The sequence below is a fragment of the Thalassophryne amazonica genome, chromosome 10 (genome assembly GCF_902500255.1).
Source record: "Thalassophryne amazonica chromosome 10, fThaAma1.1, whole genome shotgun sequence".
NCBI lineage: Eukaryota > Metazoa > Chordata > Actinopteri > Batrachoidiformes > Batrachoididae > Thalassophryne > Thalassophryne amazonica.
In genome coordinates, this window is record NC_047112.1 from 102,985,829 (window position 1) to 103,002,356 (window position 16,528).

General features: G+C 40.7%; 1 protein-coding gene across 3 annotated transcripts in view; it reads right to left on the minus strand.

Moving 5' to 3' along the window:
* Positions 1-8,157: 8,157 nt before the first annotated feature.
* The window catches only part of tprg1 (tumor protein p63 regulated 1), an 86,006-nt gene continuing 77,635 nt past the window's right edge, over positions 8,158-16,528 (minus strand). For all 3 annotated transcript variants that reach the window (XM_034180664.1, XM_034180665.1, XM_034180666.1), the window contains exon 6: positions 8,158-8,802. In XM_034180664.1, coding sequence (XP_034036555.1) covers positions 8,608-8,802 — 195 coding nt within the window. In that variant the 3' untranslated portion in view covers positions 8,158-8,607. The remainder of the gene's footprint in view (positions 8,803-16,528) is intronic.

The window sequence follows — 16,528 nt, forward strand, 5'->3', positions numbered from 1 at the left end:
ATTCTAGCGTCTGTTTACCGCCTTTGTTATTTTTCCAGAGCCGCGATAGTGTAGCTACTACTTGCGAACCACCGTCATTACCTTTGGGTTTTTTGCCGTTTTCGAGTGCCTGGCATTGCATTCATCCGTGTTTAGTTACGTTATTTTCACTAAAGAACAGGAAATAAACGGCAAAAGTTTTGAAAAAGATCATCAAAAACACCAGTGAACATGCTGCCGCCGTGTTTACTACGTACTGCACTGATATTTTTACAACCATTTCAAGATTATTGTGAACATATTATTTGGGGTTGACATTTTAGGTGTTCCTGTGAGCGGTGCGAGAACATGGAGATGGTAGAGGAAAGTGTCTGCTGTCGGGAGCAAATGCGGGTGTGCGAGCGGCAGCCTGACATTTCGTGCATCGCACAACACCGCGGCTTTTGATCAATCTGCCTGGACTTGAAAAGGCTAAAACCTTTCGCCCTTGTGATTGTGCAATATGCTGCGACACACTGGTCAGGCATATCGACAAACAAGTCCCTGACAGCTGTGTTTAATCAAAGTTTCTGCCGCTAAAAAAAGTGTAAACAATGGCCGCCAGGCGTGCAAGCCGATATGGTCTACACGCAGTGACATATTTCAGGTTTGGTGCTCAGCGGGAAGCTGGTCACGGGGCGTGCACATTTTTCAGTGGCGGGATGTTCAAATGTTGTATGTAACGGGAGAACTGCATCCATTTTCCCAAAATGCTTAGGTTGACCGAATTATATAACCTTTGTTACATGTAATAAGACTATGTTGTCTTTAAGTGTCATATCCACTTTAAACTCTGTCACACTTAGCCATATTTCCAGTAAATCCACAAAAAACTGGGGGTAGATGCAGTAATAACATGTCCAACACAGTGGGAACAGCAGAAACTGATAAGGATGTGGTGAGTTCTCCATGGACTGAGAGGGTGTTTTCAAACTTTGGACATGTTCAAAAAATACGTAGTGAGGACATGTTTGGATGAGAACACAGCAAGAAACTAATAAGGACATAATAACGACTGTTGACAAATTAACAATACAATTAAACCCAGGATGAAACTCAAGTGGGGTGTGTAGCCATTACATTCTGAGTGTCAGTGTTCTGATGAGATGATCTCTACTCTGGACTTTAAGACCTCCCCCAGTCAAGTTTATCTACCTGTCTTTACCACGTAACTGCACATTTACGAGGTCTGTCCAAAAAGTATCGGACCATTTTATTATTTATTATTATTTATTATTTTATTTTTTGCAAAAACCATATGGATTTGAATCACGTGTGATTGCATCAGCCAAGCTTGAACCTTCGTGTGCATGAGTGAGTTTTTTCACGCCTGTCGGTTGCGTCATTCGCCTGTGAGCAGGCTTTGTGGAGCAGTGGTCCACCCCTCTCGTTGGATTTTTATTGCGAATAAATGTCTGAACGATTTGGAGCTTTGCTGCATCAATTTTTTTCCAGAAACTGTGAGAGACCTCCAGGTGGACACCGTTCAGAAAATTAATATGGCTTTCAGGGACGATTTTGTGGGGATTACACAGATTAAGGAGTGTTACTGCTGCTTTAAGGACGGCCCACAACTGCTGAGAGCGCGCCGCGCTCCCAGCGCCGATCAACAGGCTCACACCCCACTGAAACACCAGATCTTTTCCAACGTGAAGGCTTTGTTGATCCGGGACGTCGTATGACTTTCACAAAAAGACATAAGGAGTGGACAACAGCACTTTTTCGGCACATTCCACTGTTACAGGAGTTTTTTTCATGGAAAGAAAAGCGGAGGGACGCACCACGGAGCAGTTCATTACGTGGCACAAAGCCACCTCCGTGTTAGTCTCACAGGACGGCTTTCAGGTGGATTTCAGACGGCTGTCGGTGGGTTTTTAGTCGTGTGACTAACCGAGAAATTGTGCATGAGCTGGACATGCCAGAACATGTCCTGTGAGGCTTCATCACGGTGTTGCTTTGCGTCATGCGGCTCCACCGCGACGCGCGTAACTCCTCCACACGTCTGTCTCAATGTGCCGAAAAAGTACTGATGTCCACATCTTTTCACAATTCCTGTGCTAGTCAGATGACATACCGGATCAAGACAGCGTCCAGTTTAGAAATGAACGGCACATTCCACTGTTACAGGAGTTTTTGTCATGGAAAGAGGAGCGGAGGAATTCCACGTGTCGCGGTGGAGCCGCATGGCGCAAAGCAACGCCGTGATGAAGCCTCACAGGACATGTTTTGGCATGTCCAGCTCATGCACAATTTCTCGGTTAGTCACACGACTGAAAACCCACCGACAGCCGTCTGAAATCCACCTGAAAGCCGTCCTGTGAGACCAACACGGAGGTGGTTTTGTGCCGCGTAATGAACTGCTCCGTGGCGCGTCCCTCCGCTTTTCTTTCCATAAAAAAAACTCCTGTAACAGTGGAATGTGCCGAAAAAGTGCTGATGTCCACGCCTTCTGCCTTTTTGTGAAAGTCAGACGACGTCCCGGATCAACAAAGCCTTCACGTTGGAAATGATCTGGTTGTTTCAGCGGGGTCTGAGCATGTTGATCGGCGCTGGGAGCACGGCGCACTTTCAGCAGTTGTGGGCCGTCCTTAAAGCGGCAGTAACACTCCTTAATCTGTGTAATCCCCACAAAATCGTCCCTGAAAGCCATATTAATTTTCCGAACGGTGTCCACCTGGAGGTCTCTCACAGCTTCTGGAAAAAAATTGATGTAGCAAAGCTCCAAATCGTTCAGACATTTATTTGCAATAAAAATCCGACAAGCGGGGTGGACCCCTGCTCACACAAAGCCTGCCCACAGGCGAATGATGCAACCGACAGGCGTGAAAAAACTCACGCATGCGCACGAAGGTTCAAGCTTGGCTGATGCAATCACACGTGATTCAAATCCATATGGTTTTTGCAAAAAATAAAAAGGTCCAATACTTTTTGGACAGACCTCGTAGTAGTGTAAAGACTACTAAACTGTCTAATAACATGAAGTACACAAGGGCATTGTGTACATATAACTGAAAAGAAAAAAAAATGGTTCCTCAACAGTTGATACTTGCGGTCAACTGTCCAAAGTAATGGAGGGTGTGGTAGAGAGGTGAAGAAGAGAGTGCAGGCAGGGTGGAGTGGGTGGGGAAAGTGGCAGAAGTGATTTGTGACCAAAGAATTTCTGCAAGAGTGAAGGGGAAAGTTTACAAGACAGTAGTGAGACCAGCTATGTTGTACGGTTTAGAGACAGTGGCACTAACAAAAAGACAGTTGGCATTGCTGAAGATGTTGTGATTCTCTTTGGGAGTGATTAGGATGGACAGCATTAGGAATGAACATATCAGAGAGACAGCTCAGGTGGGGCGGTTTGGTGAGAAAGTCAGAGGTCAAATTGTAGTCTCAAGTTGTGGCTCTGCATGTGCCTGCTGGAGAAATGTGGCAATAGCAGGACATGGTGCTGAAATGCAACCAAAGGAAAAATAAATAAATAAATAAAACCTCTCCCACCTCCTTGTACAAATCAAGGTTTACTACAAAGCATGCACCACCACACATGCACGCTTGTATGCACACAAACTGAGCAAATATTCAGCGTAAAGCTAAATACAGTGATGAGAATGGGCAAAGGAAAAAAAAAAAACGTGAAAATCGGCAGGGGGCCAGGGGCCTCCGTAGGCCCCCAGCGTGGTCCAGGGTAGCACCCCTGGTGGGGGCCCACAGGTTTTGAGCATTTTAGAGGCATTTCGGGGCCACTAGAGAGAACTAATTTCATGAATTTCCATTATATATTTTTTATATTGTGGTCTATGGAAACCTGACTGTAATAAAAGAATCTGTCTATGTAGAACTTCTTTCAGTGACACCTGCCTCGTGCTACAGCATATGTACTTACTATAAATGCCATAGCATTGGACAGATATCACTGAACTTGCCAAAATGATTCTTCAAGTGTCTTTCCTCAACCTGCAATGAGCTCTGAAATATATTGAAAGTTCATGCAAGTATGTGTAAATCATTTAAATTGATTAAAACCTTTCAAAACAACATTTGTGGTATAAAACAGTGACTTTATTAATATGTACATGTAAAATGTATGCTTACAAATTATTGCCCCATAATAAATTCCTAAATCACACCATATAAGTTTGCACCCCAACTACTTATGTCAGTCACCAGGAAAACCCCACAGGCACATACAGCATAGTATCCTTAAAAAGTACACTATGTACTTTGTACCAGCTGTACTGCAGTCTATGAAATTCACCAAAATAAAAATAAAATTGATGCAGGATGATGTCAGCATGCAGGCAAAATATATCTCATTTTTTAATGGTTTATCTATTAAAGAGTAAAAACTGAAGGAAATCAATTGTAAGCCCAGAAAGATGTTTCTGTATTTTAGCCATGAGGTCAAGTGAGAGGGGGAAGTGTTGGCTTTTTAAAAACTTCAAAGTATGGATGCACTGATACCACTTTTTCCAGACTGAGTGCAAGTACAAGTACATACATTTTGGGACTCGTCGATACCGAGTACCGATACAAATACTTAATGATACCATTAGTTTTATGATGACTTTGAAAACATGTTTTATTCATCAGTTCTTCCTTACTTTTTGACTGTAACTGCTACCAATATTATTAGCTTTGTTTTTATTTACAAACATTCCACTTAAATCACATAGCATCACTTTCTGACTACAACAAATTGTCCTTTAACATTAATTGTGTGTTTCTTAAACATGACACTGCCAGACATCTCACTTAAATGTAACCTGTGGACTTTAGCACTATAAAATATACACCACCAATAACTGAACTGAAACTGTCCATAAATAACTTTATGTCCGTGAGGACTAAAAGCCTTTCTTGAAAATGTGAGGGCAGATTAATTCTGATGAAAAGAAGCTTCTCTGTGTTATCAGCTGTGAGCCTGTTTCTGTTTTTATCTACAATGTGTGACACTGAGCTAAACAGCCTTTCATGCTCCACACTATTTTTTAAACTTTTAATTAAATACATACTGGTATAACATACACAAATACAAACCATAAATGTGAACTGGCGCAACGTACTGAAGTCATGGAAGAACTTTTTCAGCCACGACAAGGGAATTAAAGTATTTTCAGATGTTGTTTTCCAAACTCAGGAGGGAATGTGTGGATTAGATTTCTTCAGGATATTATGATGATGAATTCCACTGAAACAGGTAAGACTTTATTTTTTACTCTGTGTTACTACGCAGTATGGACTGCAGCTTTCAGCCAATCAATGGACAACACTGAAGGATGTATTTCGACTTATGAGTAAATTACATGAAAGCCTTTAAACATCCGTAAATTAGCTACATCATTGTTTAAGCCACAGTGTTCTAAACATATGAAAAAGTACCGTCTTACAGTCCAGAAATCACGGAGCGTGTGAGTGAAAATCCCACATTGACAGGTTGACATCACACTGCTGTAAAGGGGTATCAGGTCATGTAGTATCAGAGAAGTTTTATGATTACAAGTACAAATAAATGAATACGGGATAGGGCCGATTGAGGGCATTCCTACTTGAAAGATACTGGATTGATCGAGAGAATTTAGTCCTGTTATAACAGGCTGAAGCAGCAATGCAACAATAAGGATACCAGCTTCCTTTATATCCCACAGAAGAGGGGTTTGTTTTTCTCTACATGGTCATGTTTTGAGAAAAAGTGCATTTCGTGTCAAAATAAAATAATATATATTTTTAAACCTAGTGGTTTTATATGACAAAATAAACGGAACATGGAATTTTAATTTTTTTTTTTTTTTACAAAAATCCGTATAGAGGTTTTGCAGCCCTGAATTTCATTTTAGTATGTGCACAGTATAAATAACTGCACCACGCTTAAAAATTTCAGTGATTGTAAACACTTTTTAATTACATGAATAGAATTTTTTGGACACGCACCTGAGCAGTGGATGTTCAGTCGCTGACCGGTGTCAGGAGCTCAGCACTCCCCCTTACCGGTGCTGTGGGTTCTTTGGGGCTCGATGTGCCTCTTCTGTGCTCTTCTGGACCCATGCACATTCGTCTGTTTAATATTAGCTTTGGTGACGTTTCTTCGGCTTGCAGTGTTCTTTCAAGGTTTTTTTGATAAAATCCGAACATAACGTGCAGATTGTTTTACCGGGGAGCTCAACCTTGCTCAATCTTGCCTTTGTCCTGTCCACATCTACCTCCCGCTCCAAACCAGTCCACTTAAAACAATTTTTTACACTACTGTTGATGTCTTTAATGTGGTCTTCATCCTCTCTCTTGGTAATTTTGGCCATGTTAAAGACTTAGCTCAACAGCCCAAACTTGCAGAAAATGAAAATGTCCATGTCTGGGTACTTTCATTGACTTTTGATATTACAGAGATTCTGATTGGCTGAAAGTTCGCTGTTGTAGAAAAAGTAACCAATGACTTTGTGTGTTTTAGCTTACAGTTTCAGCAATGCACTTCCCGTGCATATGAGGAAAGGTTTACCAAGAACGGCTGGCCCCGCTGCATCTCCCTCCCCCCAATTTTTCTCAATGGATTTATGCTGATCTCAGAAATGACCCAGAAATCCGTAGATCCGCAGAGAATTCTTATCCCTGTAAATAGAGATGGGTACGTTTGATTGTAGTTTATTGCTGAACACACAGACACAAGAAAATTTGCAGAACATATCAAAAGGCACAGCATCTGTTTAGGGGTGGGTATCGAGAACTGGTTCTTTTTGAGAATCGCAAAGAAATGATTTGATCCACTGACACGAATAGTCTTTTTACTTAAAGATTCCCTTATCGGTCCTCCAGAGCAGCTGTTGTTTTTGAGGTGTTTGCCAGGAAAATGATCATTTCTCTACGTTGATTGCAGCGAGTCTGTAATCTGTAACATCTCTGCTTTGAAGCTTGAAGCAACAAAGCAGTGCTCCGACCTGCTGCTTCATTGGTTTTTTGCTTCACTCCTTTTCAGAAGCGGCAAGTCTGTTTCTTAACTCCTCTCAAAGCCATTAAAATATGTCATTTGTGAGTCACTTTTGTGGGGGTTAAAGTCACTAACTGGGACTCGTCTTGTTGCGGTCAAGAAACGAGAATCGTCCTCCCTTCTGTTCGCACAGCTCCAAATGTTGCGTGGCTTTCTGCCGAGACAGAGTATGGTCGGAATTAATAACTTCAAAATGAATTACCACTTTAAATAAAATGACACTTCTTTCCAAATGCTGTAATACAGACAATAAACTACAATCGACTGAAACGTTTTTTCCTCCCAAAATGAGACGCCCTGCATTCTTTATGAATTACATCCTGACATGCAGCGCAGCCAGCTGCAAGAGCTCAGCTCAGATGTATGGGAAGACATTCATGCCGGTAATGTATGAAAGGAAATGCTTTTGACAAAACTACAGATTTTGTTTATTTCTATTTATGTCCAGAGACCAAGGATCCCTCATGTAAAGTTTATTATGTCCAGAGTTTAAGATCCATTGACCAATTTCATATTTATTTACTTTAAGACTCAATAAAAAGTTGTTGACATAGAAAACCTGTAAAGCCTACTTTTAGCACAAGAGAAAATTCACAACAGGTATCGATAAGGGAATCGATAAGGAATCAGATCGATAAGCAGAATCGATAATGGTATCGATATTGATAAAATCTTATCGATACACATACCTACATGTGTTGTAGTACTGCTAAGGACAGGACGGACAGTGAAAATGTGGTACACATGTAGTGCAGTGCAACTGGTTGTTCTAAGAATGAACTGGATGTGGTACGCCCATGATCATTCCTGTGGTTAAAAAATTAGTGGTAATATGTTAGATGCTGTGAGAACATGGCAAGGATGGTATGAGATGATGTACGGACTTGAAAACGGCACATATTTGCATTCTGACCACATCCCTGCTGCTGTCAGCAAAATGTTCAGGATGCAGTGCGGTCTTCATGGTCTTGTCTGAGTGTACGAGTGTGACGGGAACCTTTAAGCTTGTAGAGCACACCCTGAGCATCCAGGTGGCACTGTGAACTAAACGAGCTTACAAAAATCTTTGGCCAGTCTTTATAGATTCCCAGCTGTGTAAACAAAATACACTGAACAACAAAGATTTTGCTTCCACTTTTTTGAGTGTATTTTTTCCTGCTGATCCTGAAAATTATTATTTATTTTTTTTTAAATCAGATATTGTTTTGTAGCTATAACTTATTTTTATAATTTCCAGTTGTACTAAGTTAGGTAATATACTGGCCACAAAGCAGTTTTAGTGAGTTCAAATGTGCCTGGGCATGTACTATAGTCCACGTTAGATGCTGTCAGACAGGGTATAAAAGCTGATCACATTTATAGGTGCTGTTTGGACGCATACTGACACTTTCTTTCTCATTCATTCATTCCTTCTTTCGGTAACAGCCTCTATTTATAGTTAACAGAATATTGTTGATTCAGTTGAAAATTACTTGAATTATTTTGGTCTTCAGTTTGATATTCCTTCATAATCTCAAATGTGGTTTCAGGAAGCAAAACCTTTAAAATGTATTTATCCAGTGATATCAGAGGTGAAGTCAGAAACCAGTTATCTATGCACTGAATGTGAATTTTGTAAGCTGGATTTAGAAGCCAATGTTGCCTCTCGCCATGCTGTAGCCCAGTTTGTTCTGGTTCCCAATGGCAGACATCAGGCCCACATACGCCTCGATGAGGATGGGCTGATTCAGAACCATGACACCGTTGGCCTTCCCGGGAACAGGTTTCACTGTGTGAGCTTTCTGGGATGCGTTCTTGAGCAGTTCCAAAAAGTTCATGACCTGTGGACAAGATGGCAGCACAATCAGAATCATAACTGGATACGTCTCTTTACCCATACAACTGGTTACATCTACTGATAAACTCCAAGCAGCAGCAGACGTTTGACTTTTTCAAATGATAGTCGGCAGGTCCATAGGTATTTGGACAGTGGCAGTTTTTGGAATTTTGCCTCTATATACCACCACAATGGAATTGAAATGCAACAATAAAGACATGCTTGTAGTGTCAACTTTCAACATCAACTCAATTAGTCCATGAGCCAGTCATGAATTTTGACCTAATCGGTACCACTTAAGGGGAAAAAACGACACTTAGACTCCAGCCTCAGTGTATCATGGCCTACACAAAAATGTATGATAACCAACCCAGGGTGGTAGCTGTAGCCAGGTAGAGGTCAATGAAGAATTACACAGAGGTCAAACTTTAAAAATGCTCCAATCGTGTTGAAAACTATATCACATTATTTGTCTGATCATAACAATTCCAAAAAGGTATAGTTTGGACTATCTATGATGGAATGTTCTGGAGTTATGGGGTCAAAACAGCAAAAATGGTGACAAAGGTCAATTTCAGTTTGTACAGGGGTCAAAAGTTAAAGTTGCTCCAATTTCAGCAAAAAAGATGCAAATTATTGGTTGAAATAAAAGGATCAATAAATGGAATAGTTTTGACTGTGTTGGATGCTTTGTCTCCAAAGTAAAGGTCATACAAGGTCAACATCCATTGAATTCTATGACATGTGACATATGTTACCCTGTAACATGATAACTAAGCATGACAGAAGATGCAAACTATTCCTTTTTAGAACCCTATTAACCCAAACAATAATTTGCATAATTTTTTACTGAAATTGGAGCAACTTTAATATTTGACCCCTGTACAAACTGAAAATGACCTTTGTCACCATTTTTGCTGTTTTGACCCCATAACGCCAGAACATTCCATCATAGATAGTCCAAACTATACCTTTTTGGAATCGTTATGATTAGACAAGTAATGCGATATAGTTTTCAACATGATTGAAGCATTTTTAAAGTTTTAGTATGTAATTCTTCATTGATCCCTACCTGGCTACAGCTACCACCCTGGGATGGCTATCATACATGTTTGTGTAGGCCATGATATACTGAGGCTGGATTCTAAATGCTGTTTTTTCCCCTTAAGTGGTACCGAAAACTGCTTGGCCCATGGACTAAAACGGTTGAACAAAAATATCATCAGAAAGGAATCACAGTTTTACTGCACAGTCCCTCCATTTATAGATAAGCAATTGGACAGACTAAATATAAGGATTATTTATAATATAAATCATCACTTTTACAGCCAGTTTTCTTTGCAAGTCACTGAATATGTCTTGGATGTTATTAACATAAATCTTTAATAAATACAAACAGTATGGTACTGTGTGGTAAATCTTTATGGAGTTGGCAATTCAAGACAGTGACCAGTGAGGGAAGACAGCAAGGCCTGTTCAGACTGCCAGAAAAAAAAAAAAAAAATCCAATTTATCTGCATATCTGATTTTAATCTGATCTCATGCTGCCAGTCTGAACATTCAAAGTCAAATGACATCAGTTTTTTCCAAAATCTGTTTCAAGCTTCACTCATAGGTAGTCTGAAATTAATTTGAAGCACTTTTTTTTTTTTTGCAAATCAGTTTTTAGTCCAGCAGCCCAGAGAGATTTATTTGTCACATCGAGCACAAAAGGTTTAAGGGACTACTGAATGGCCATTCTTAAGTACTGCAAATGCTACCACCCATCAGAGGCGCTGTTCAAAGTGACGCCAAAATTCACCTTATGTTTCAAGTCAACACTAAAGTAATCTTCATGGTGGTCTTATGAAGAATCTATCACTCTTAAGTGTCCATGTTGCTGCATAAGCCACTTTAAGAATGACCTAATTAATGCCAATTATCACTTTCATTTGTCATCTCGAATACATCAATGAAACCTTCTCGGTTGTTGCTTGTATCATACTGATTGCAAAACAATGACTCTTAAAGATGTATGGCCACTGAGCTTTTTAAGCATTTGAGATCATTTTAGCTTATTAAAAAATAGAGTAAATCCATTTTTCCCATCAAAATTCTACTCACAATACCCCATAATGACAACATGAAAAAAGTTGTTTGTTTGTTTTTTTTTTGCAAATTTGATGTGGCTCAGTGGTAAAAAAAAAAAAGTCTCTGACTGTCAATCAAAGATTTTGAATAGTGGAAAGGCAGTTGGTCCAGATGACATTCCAATGGAGGCATGGAAATGTCTAGGAGAGATGGCAGTAGAGTTTCTAACCAGATTGTTTAATAAAATCTTGGAAAGTGAGAGGATGCCTGAGGAGTGGAGACGAAGTGTGCTGGTTCCTATTTTCAAGAACAAGGGTGATGTGCAGAGCTGCAGTAACTACAGAGGCATAAAGCTGATCAGCCACAGCATGAAGTTATGGGAAAGAGTAGTAGAAGCTAGGCTTAGAAAACAGGTGAAGATCTGTGAGCAGCAATATGGTTTCGTGCCGAGAAAGAGCACTACAGATGCAATGTTTGCTCTGAGAATACTGTTAGAAAAGTACAGAGAAGGACAGAAAGAGTTACATTGTGTGTTTGTGGACTTAGAAAAAGCTTATGATAGGGTGCCAAGAGAAGAGTTGTGGTATTGTATGAGGAAGTCTGGAGTGGCAGAGAAGTATGTTAGGGTAGTGCAGGACATGTACAAGAATAGTGTGACAGCGGTGAGATGCGCAGTCAGAATGACAGACTCATTCAAGGTGGAGGTGGGATTACACCAAGGATCAGCTCTGAGTCCTTTCTTGTTTGCAGTGGTGATTGACAGGTTGACGGATGAGATCAGACAGGAGTCCCCATGGACTATGATGTTTGCAGATGACATTGTGATCTGTAGTGAGAGTAGAGAGCAAGTTGAGTCTAGTCTGGAGAAGTGGAGATATGCTTTGGAGAGAAGGGGAATGAAAGTCAGTAGAAGCAAGACTGAGTACATGAGTGTGAATGAGAGGGAGCCCAGTGGAATAGTGCAGTTACAAGGAGTAGAAGTGGTGAAAGTAGATGAGTTTAAATATTTGGGGTCAACTGTTCAAAGTAATGGAGAGTGTGGTAGAGAGGTGAAGAAGAGAGTGCAGGCAGGGTGGAGTGGGTGGAGAAAGGTGGCAGGAGTGATTTGTGACCGAAGAATATCAGCAAGAGTGAAGGGGAAAGTTTACAAAACAGTAGTGAGACCAGCTATGTTGTATGGTTTAGAGACAGTGGCACTAACAAAAAGACAGGAGGCAGAGCTGGAGGTGGCAGAGCTGAAGATGTTGAGATTCTCTTTGGGAGTGACAAGAATGGACAAGATTAGGAATGAACATATCAGAGGGACAGCTCAGGTGGGACGGTTTGGAGACAAAGTCAGAGAGGCGAGACTGAGATGGTTTGGACATGTGCAGAGGAGGGACCCAGGGTATATAGGGAGAAGGATGCTGAGGATGGAGCCACCAGGCAGGAGGAGAAGAGGGAGACCAAAGAGCAGGTTCATGGATGTGCTGAGAGAGGACATGCAGGTGGTTGGTGTGACAGAGGAAGACACAGAGGACAGGGTGAGATGGAAACGATTGATCTGCTGTGGCGACCCCTAACGGGAACAGCTGAAAGACAAAGAAGAAGAAGATAAAAATAATATAAAAAAACCCTAGCAATTCACATGTACATACAGTAGTGTTCAGAATAATAGTAGTGCTATGTGACTAAAAAGATTAATCCAGGTTTTGAGTATATTTCTTATTGTTACATGGGAAACAAGGTACCAGTAGATTCAGTAGATTCTCACAAATCCAACAAGACCAAGCATTCATGATATGCACACTCGTAAGGTTATGAAATTGGGCTATTAGTAAAAAAAAAAAGTAGAAAAGGGGGTGTTCACAATAATAGTAGTGTGGCATTCAGTCAGTGAGTTCGTCAATTTTGTGGAACAAACAGGTGTGAATCAGGTGTCCCCTATGTAAGGATGAAGCCAGAACCTGTTGAACATGCTTTTCTCTTTGAAAGCCTGAGGAAAATGGGGCATTCAAGACATTGTTCAGAAGACTAGCGTAGGTTGATTAAAAAGTTGATTGGAGAGGGGAAAACATATACGCAGGTTCAAAAAATTATAGGCTGTTCATCTACAGTGATCTCCAAAAAACAGAGACGCGTGGAAGAAAATGGAAAACAACCATCAAAATTTATAGAAGAATAACCAGAATGGCAAAGGCTCACCCACTGATCAGCTCCAGGATGATCAAAGACAGTCTGGAGTTACCTGTAAGTGCTGTGACAGTTAGAAGACGCCTGTGTGAAGCTAATTTATTTGCAAGAATCCCCCGCAAAGTCCCTCTGTTAAATAAAAGATGTGCAGAAGAGGTTACAAATTGCCAAAGAACACATCAACTGGCCTAAAGAGAAATGAGGACTATTTTGTGGACTGATGAGAGTAAAACTGTTCTTTTTGGGTCCAAGGACCGCAGACAGTTTGTGAGACAACCCCCAAACTCTGAATTCAAGCCACAGTTCACAGTGATGACAGTGAAGCATGGTGGTGCAAGCATCATGATATGGGCATGTTTCTCCTACTATGGTGTTGGGCCTATATATTGGACATGCCCTTGAAATGGGTGTTTCAACAAGACAATGACCCTAAGCACACTAGCAAACCAGCAAAATCTTGGTTCCAAACCAACAAAATTAATGCCTCGCAGATGTGAAGAAATCATGAAAAACTATGGTTTTATACAACTAAATACTAGTTTAGTGATTCACAGGATTGCTAAAAAAGCAGTTTGAACATAATAGTTTTGAGTTTGTAGCGTCAACAGCAGATGCTACTATTATTGTGAACACCCCCTTTTCTACTTTTTTTTTTTACTAATAGTAATTTAATAATTTAATACTAATTTCATAGCCTTAAGAGTGTGCATATCATGAATGCTTGGTCTTGTTGGATTTGTGAGAATCTACTGAAGTAACTGGTACCTTGTTTCCCATGTAACAATAAGAAATATACTCAAAACCTGGATTAATCTTTTTAGTCACATAGCACTACTATTATTCTGAACACTACTGTAGGTATTCACATCCTTTGCTCAATACTTTGTTGATGCACCTTTTGACAGCAATTACTGCCTCAATGATGAAAATGATGCCACAAGCTTGGCACACCTGTCTTTGGGCAGTTTTGCCCATTTCTCTTTGCAGCACCTCTCAAGCTCCATCAAGTTGGATGGGAAGCATTGGTGCACAGTAGGGCTGCAGCTATTGATTATTTTAGTAATCAAGTATTCTACCGATTATTCTGGTGATTAATCGAGTAATTGGATAAAAAGTACTTCTGCGATTTTAAACAACATCAATAGTACAGGGCTCTCCCTAAACAATGGCACACTGGGCCATGATACCGACACAATTTACAAAACAATTTACGAAATGAATATACAGGAAATGTTGCCAGTGCACAGGATGGGAGGGTTACAGAAACAGACACCACACCCATCTCTGGATGGAGCCGCACCTCAAACGGAGAGAAAAAAACCCCAGAAATATTTCAAACAGATTCTGGTCTGGGCTCTGGCTGGACCACTCAAGAACATTCACACAGTTGTCCTGAAGCCACTCCTTTGATATCTTGGCTGTGTGCTCAGGGTCACTGTCCTGCTGAAAGATGAACAGTCATCCCAGTCTGAGGTCAAGAGCGCTCTGGAGCAGGTTTTCATCCAGGATGTCTCTGTACCTTGATGCATTCATCTTTCCCTCAATCCGGACTAGTCTCCCAGTTTCTGCCGCTGAAAAACATCCCCACAGCATGATGCTGCCACCACCATGTTTCACTGTAGGGATGGTATTATCTAGGATATGAGTGATGCATGGTTTCCTCCAAACATGACACCTGGCATTCACGCTAAAGTAACATGTATAACTTTGTATAAAGAATTTTGTTTCCCATGGTCTGAGAGTCCGTCAGATGCCTTTTGGCAAACTCCACACAGGCTGCCATGTGCCTTTTACTAAGAAGTGGCTTCCATCTGGCCACTCTACAATACAAGCCTGATTGGTGGATTGCTGCAAAGATGTTGCCCTTCTGGAAAGTTCTCCTCTGTCCACAGAAGAATGCTGGAGTTCTGAAAGAGTGACCATCGGGTTCTTGGTCACCTACCTGACTAAGGCCCTTCCGCCCCATCGCTCAGTTACACAGCTCTAGGAAGAGTCCTGGTGGATCTGAACATCTTCCATGTATGGATGATGGAGGCCACTGTGCTCATTGGGACCGTCAAAGCAGCAGAAATGTTTCTGTACCCTTCCCCAAATTTGTGCCTCGAGACAATCCTGTCTTGGAGGTCGACAGGCAATTCCTTTGGCTTCATGCTTGGTTTGTCCTCTGACATGCACTGTCAACTGTGGGACCTTATTTGTAGACAGGTGTGTGCCTTTCTAAATCATGTACAATCAACTGAATTTACCCCAGGTGGACTCCAATTAAGCTGTAGAAACATTTCAAGGATGATCAGTGGACACAGGACATACCTGAGGTCAATTTTGAGCTTCATGACAAAGGCTATGATTATGTATGTACATGCAAGTTTAGTTTTTTTTTAATTATTGTTAATAAATTTGCAAAAATCTAATAAATAAATAAATACAATTAAATAAGTTTTCATGTTGTCATTATGGGGTATTGTGTGTAGAATTTTGAGGTAAAACAATGAATTTAGCCCATTTTGGAATAAGGCTGTAACATAAAAGACGGAAAAAGTGAAGCGCCCGTGAATACTTTCTTGATGTACTATATTGCTTCATATGCAATGGCTCCATGTCTGTTCAGATTATTTATAAACACTGTGGTTCCAATTCAATCCTTTTATATGATTGTGCAATGTATCAATTTTCTGAAACAATGAATCTGATTTCTCCAAACTGACATAACTGAAAGTTCCAGTGAAGAAGAGTGGAGGTGGATGACTCATGGTGTCCTGCATTATGTGTCAGACAGTTTCATGGGTCATAACTTTTAGATAGTTACTGGATAATATCTGAAGCCTAATTCCAGTAAGTCATCTCTTTGACAGTCTGATGACTCATGTGCCCACATGATTAATACACTGTTGTTTCTTTAAGTGATGTTCAACTGTGACTGTCAGCAGGACAAATATTTCTACGGGGTTTAGAGAAAATGAGGCAAAAGTGTGTTAAATGTTTCAACAAATTAATGCTGAGAAAGTGTCAGCTTCCCTACATGCCCACAGTGGCAATGATTCATGCTGCTGTACAGGTTTCATGTGTCTAAGCATGAAATTTATGCCAATATTTATTATAAACATCAAAGAAACCTGCTATCATTAAGGTTTTGTTCATTATTGGAACATGCACAATGCTTGTAAAAGGATCACTTCAATCGATATCTTAAACTGCTTATCTGAACCTGGGTCACCGGGGCAACAGCTCCAGCAAGGATAGGGATGGGTCTCGATAAGATTTTATCGATATCGATGCCATTATCGATTCCCATGAAATAAAATGCCATAGACATGCTAACGTGTTAGCATTGGCCCCGTTTTTAAGTTATAAAATACATCTATCAAGTGTTTCAGAAGACCATAACAGGTCGGTTTTACATAAAAAAGGTAAATATTACATACCGAGGCATTCCCAGGCCAGTGTGGAGATATCATCTCCCTGCACCTAGTCCTGGGTCTTCCACAGGG